This window comes from Colobus angolensis, unplaced genomic scaffold, assembly GCF_000951035.1.
Source record: "Colobus angolensis palliatus isolate OR3802 unplaced genomic scaffold, Cang.pa_1.0 Scaffold90, whole genome shotgun sequence".
Taxonomy (NCBI): Eukaryota; Metazoa; Chordata; class Mammalia; order Primates; family Cercopithecidae; genus Colobus; species Colobus angolensis.
In genome coordinates this window covers 5,541,272-5,546,830 of record NW_012122932.1, presented here as the reverse complement: position 1 = coordinate 5,546,830, position 5,559 = coordinate 5,541,272, and the positions used below count along the sequence as shown (strand labels likewise).

At 40.1% G+C, this 5,559-nt stretch overlaps 1 protein-coding gene across 1 annotated transcript in view; it reads left to right on the top strand.

Annotated features, from left to right (window-relative positions):
- The window catches only part of CCDC69 (coiled-coil domain containing 69), a 49,880-nt gene that overhangs the window by 25,875 nt on the left and 18,446 nt on the right, over positions 1-5,559 (top strand). The window contains exon 4 of the mRNA XM_011931619.1: positions 265-352. Within this exon, the coding sequence (XP_011787009.1) occupies positions 265-352 (88 nt within the window). The remainder of the gene's footprint in view (positions 1-264; positions 353-5,559) is intronic.

Genomic DNA, 5,559 nt, shown 5'->3' with positions numbered 1-5,559 from the left:
AAAAAAAAAAAAAAAAAACTCCTAAATCCTTTTTCATGTAGATCATTCTATGGGAACCCCCTGCTAAACCCTAAAGAAGGCAAATTCCACCATGCCTGCTGTGTCTTGGAAGCCTCGTGTCCTCTCTAGGCATGGCATTCCCGTCCCTCAGAGGAAGGGTTAGGACTCTGGTCACCAAGTTCCACACAGGCCCAGGTGAGTAAATAAGAGATGCTGTGCTGATCCTGCTCAACTTCAGTCCTGCCCGGGACTCTCTGCCCCCAGGTGGAGAAGGAAAGGGAGCTAGAACTTCGAGACAGACTGGATGAGCAGCAAAGGGTCCTGGAAGGAAAGAATGAAGAGTCCCTGCAAGGTAAGGGTAGAGATGTTCCACTGGCCAAAGTGTGGGAGGCGCTTCCTTCTGGCCCCACCTGACACTCCCACTGGGCACTCCCACTAGTCCCTCCCTCTCTGTCTGGTCCACAAGCAATTGACTCAAATCAACAGGATCCTTGGCCCTAGAGGGATGATAGACTTCTCCTTTGGGCCATGGCTTTAAGAAGCTGGCATCAAGCTTTCTTTTTCCTTATTTGAGAGGTGTTTTTTCTTTCCATTTAAAAAGCAATGCATATTTATTAAAGGAAATTTAGAAAACTCAGACAAATAGCAGAATTTTTAAATACACATATTCCATCCTCACAATGATGGTAGCTCTTATTTATTGTTAGATTGATTATTTTGAAAAATAACTTTCTTTCCTCTTATATCACCAAATGTGATCATCATAGAAAATTTGGAAACTATAGATTAGACAAAAAGATCTTACAGCACAGTGGTTAAGATCTCATTCTTGGCTGGACATGGTGGCTCACGCCTGTATTCCCAGCACTTTGAGAGTCCAAGGTGGAGAGATTGCTTGAGCCCAGGAGTTCAAGGCCAACCTGGGCAACATAGCTACATAGCAACATGCTGTCACTATGAAAAATAAATAGATGATAGATAGATAGATAGATAGATCTCATTCTCTAGAGCTCCAGTCCCTGGGTCTAAACTTCAGCTCCACTGCTTACCAGCTCTGTAACCTTGAAGAAGTTACTTTACCTCCCCAATAGGTTCTTTGTAAGAATTAAACAATATAATGATAGATAGACAGAGATAGAATTTAGAACAGTGCGAGATACTTAGCAATAACTTTTAGCACTGATTTTATTGTTGAGAAAATTTAAATCATAATTCCACCCAGAGTTAACCACTGTTACCCCTTTGATATAGATTCTTTCCATTTCTTTTTCTGTGTATATATATAGAATATACATCTATACACACACACTTTGGTGAGGGGAGGTAAATTATTTTTTCACTTTGTGTTGCATTAGCGTCCTCTCATTAAGCTCTTCTATACCAAGAGTTTTAGTAACTACATAGCATTCCAGTGTGTACCCCTTGTTCATTTAACTGAGTCCCTTTGTTAGGCATTTAGGTAATTTCAAGATTTTTGTCATTGTTTATAACAGCAATGATACTTACATAATGAACGCCGTTTTGTAAAATCTTTGTCACGTTCATTATTTCAGTTTTAGAATAACATCCTAGTAGAATTGGTGTGGCAAAGTTTATGTATATATATATTTTTTATTTTGGTAAAGTAGGCAGAAGATTTACCATTAGTGACATTTAGTACATTCACAGTGCCATCACTACAAAAGGAAACTCCCACCCACCAAGCAGTCACTTTTTTTTTTTTTTTTTTTTGAGACAGGATCTCACCCTGTTGTCCAGGCTGGAGTACAGTGGCGTGATCCGACTCACTTCAACCTCCGCCTCTTGGGCTCAAGCAATCCTCCCACCTCAGCCTTCTGAGTAGCTACAGGTGCATGCCACTATGCCTGGCTAATTTTTATATTTTTTTGTAGATGGGGTTTGCCATGTTTCCCAGGCTGGTCTCAAACTCCTGGGCTCAAGTGATCCGCCACTTCGGCCTCCCAAAGTGCTGGGATTACAGGCATGAGCCGCCGTGTCTGGCCTAAGCAGTCAGTTATCTTACCACTAGACCCTGGCAACCACCAATTCACTGTCTTTCTCTATGGCCTTGTCCATTCTGGACACTCATATAAATGGGATTGTATAAACCGTATGATCACCCACATCTGACTTCTTTCACCTTGGAATGTTTTCACCTTGGAATGTTTCCAAGGCTTATCCATGTTGCAGCATGCATCTATACTTTGTTTCTTTTTATGGCTGGGTAATTTGCCATTGCACAGACACACTACACTCTACCCATTCATCATTAGTTGATGGACACCTAGGCTGTTTCCACCACTTAGCCACTGTGAATAGTGCCACTGGGACAAGCACCTGCTTGAACAGCTGTTTTCAGTTCCCCCTGGGTGTACACCCAGGAGAATTGCTGGGTCATACGATCATTCTGTGCTTAACTTTTTGAGCAACTGCCAAACTGTTTTCCACAGGAGCTGTACCACTTGTGTTCCCATCAGCAACCCACAAGAGTTCCAATGGTGGCACATCCTTGTCAACACTTGTTATTTTCTGCAACACTTGTTGCTATCCTAGTGCAAGTAAAGTGGTATGGCATTGTGGTTGTGATGTGCATTTCCCTGATGCCTAATTCTGTTGAACATCTTTTCATGTGCTTCTTGGTGACTTGTGTATCTTCTTTGGAGAAGGTCATGTATGTTACTGATGTTATTGAAATTGACCTTGAAAATGCTCTACTGATTTTTCCTTTCATCATCAGTGTTCGCATGACCTTTCCTCAGAATTATTTATTTACTTAAAACATGGCTATGGCCAACATGATGAAACCCTGTCTCTACTAAAAATAAAAAAAAAAAATTAGCCTGGTGTGGTGGTGTGCACCTGTAATCCCAGCTACTCAGGATACTGAGGAGGCTAAGGCAGAATTGCTTGAACCTGGGAGGCAGAGGTTGCAGTGAGCCAAGATCTCACCACTGTACTCCAGCCTGGGGGACAGAGCAAGACTCCATCTAAAAAAAACAAAACAAAACCAAAAAAAATGGTTGTGATTATTTTATACATAAAAGTTTATATCCTATTCTTTTCATTTAACATTGTATCAAATATGTTTCCAAGTAATTATGCTACTAAAATTTTTATAAAGGCAAGACCATAAAGTACATGGCTTTCCTTATTTCTTGTGAGTCTAGACCTCTAGATCTCAAAACAGCTTTTGCATAATGTTGCCCATATTTCACATTGTGTGCTTTGATTTACCGAAATGGAATAACTGGAACAGAGGTCTGAATGATTTTAAGAATCTTGAAACATATTGCAACATTAGCACACATTATTGCAAACATTGCGAAATGGAATTGAAGTCCTTGCCTGGAAATTGAAGAATTGTTTGTGTGTGTGTGTGTGTGTGTGTGTTTGTTTTTGTTGTTGTTTTTGTTTTGAGATGGAGTCTCGCTCTGTCACCCAGGCTGAAGTGCAGTGGCGTGATCTCGGTTCACGGCAATCTCCGCCTCCTGGGTTCAAGTGATTCTTCTGCCTCAGCCTCCCGAGTAGCTGGGATTACAGGCGCCCGCAACCACGCCTGGCTAATTTTTGTATTTTTAGTTGAGACAGGGTTTCACCATGTTGGCCAGGCTAGTCCCGAACTCCTGACCTCGGCCTCCTAAGATGCTGGGATTACAGGGTGAGCCACCTCACCCAGCCAAAGAATTGTGTTTTAATAATACCATACCCTGTTGAACTGGGGCTATCACCCTTGAATCTCGGTGCAGTTTCTCTCTCTCTAAAATCTACCTTCTGTACCTCACAAGACTTTATGGGAAAACAACTTTATTCTCCAAGCATTGCTTCGATATTATTTTTAGTGTTATAAGAAGAATTTCCTACTGTAAAACCCAGGGGAGAAGAGATTGCCTGTCTTGAATTCTTCCCATCAGTCATAATTCTTCTATAGTTATTTTTAAATTGCTTGGCACATATTAAGTGCTACATAAGTCTATAATAAATGAATGAAAGCATAGCATGGTGGAAATATATGAGATTTTATACGTATGGGGAGAGGTACACAGGTAAGAGACTAGTGGTAGTCTTCCACATTCGAGGACCCTTTGTTGTCTTTTTTTTAATTATCACATAGTAAAATTGACTGTTTTTGAGGGGGTGTGCATTTTCATAAATTCTAATGCATGTATCGATTCTTTTTTTTTTTTTTTTTGAGACAGAGGCTCGCTCTGTCACCCAGGCTGGAGTGCAGCAGTGCCATCTCGGCTCGCTGCAACCTCCGCCTCCTGGGTTCAAGCAGTTCTTTGCCTGAGCCTTCCAAGTAGCTGGGATTACAGGCACGTGCCACTATGCCCAGCTAATTTTTGTATTTTTAGTAGAGACAGTGTTTCACCATCTTGGCCAGGCTGGTCTTCAACTCCTGACCTCGTGATCCACCCGCCTCGGCCTCCCAAAGTGCTAGGATTACAGGCGTGAGCCATTGCACCCAGCCACATGTGTAGATTCTTGTAACCATCGCCACAATCAGGATACAAAACAGTTTTATCACCCCCAAAAAGCTGTCTCAAACTACCTTTGCATTCACATCCTCCTCCCACCCTAACCCCTGGCAATTGTTGATCTGTTCTCCATCTCTGTAGCTTTGTCTTTTCTAGGCTATTACATAAATGAAATAATCTGATATGATTTTTTTATATTGGCTTCCTTCACTCATCACAATGCCTTTGACATTCATTCCAATTGTTGCATAGCTCAGTAATTCATACTTTTTCATTGTGGAGTTATATTCCATTGTTTACTCATTCACTGTTGCAGGACATTTGAGGCAATTATGAATATAGCTGTTCTAACATTCTTGTGCAGGCTTTGTGTGGACATAGGTTTTCATTTATCTTGGGTGAATACACAGGAATGGGATAGGTCATATGATAAATGTATGTTTAGCTTTATGAGAAACAGCCAAACTGTCTTCCAGAGTGACCACTATTTTGTATTACCATCTGTGATATATGAGTTATACTGTTCCTACTCCATGCCAATACTTGTTGTCACTGGTTTTTTATTTTAGCTGTTCTAATAAATGTGCGGTAATCTTCATGATAGGTTTAATTTACATTTCAGTAATGACTCATGTGCTTATTTGCTGTCTACATATCCTTTTTGATCAAATGTGTATCCAGGTGTTTTTCCCATTTAAATTAACTTGCTTGTCCTTACTGTAGAATTTTGAGAGATCTTTATATATTTTGGACAAGAGTTCTTTGTATTTGCAAATACTTTCTCCTAGCCAGTGGGGTTATTTTTTCACTCTCTTAATAATGTCTTTCACAAAGCCAAGCTTTTAATTTTGATACAGTCCAATTTATTTTTTTTCTTTGATTATACTTCTTATGTCATGTCTATGAACTCTTTGCTAAACCCCAGGTAACAAAGATTTTCTTCAATGTTTTCTTCCAAAGACTTATGGTTTTATATTTAGATCTAAGATCCATATAATCATGTGGTCTTTCTTTATTTCTTTCTCTCTTTCTTCTTTCTTCCTCTTTCTTTCCCTCTCCTCACCTGTCTTCTTTTTTTTTTTTT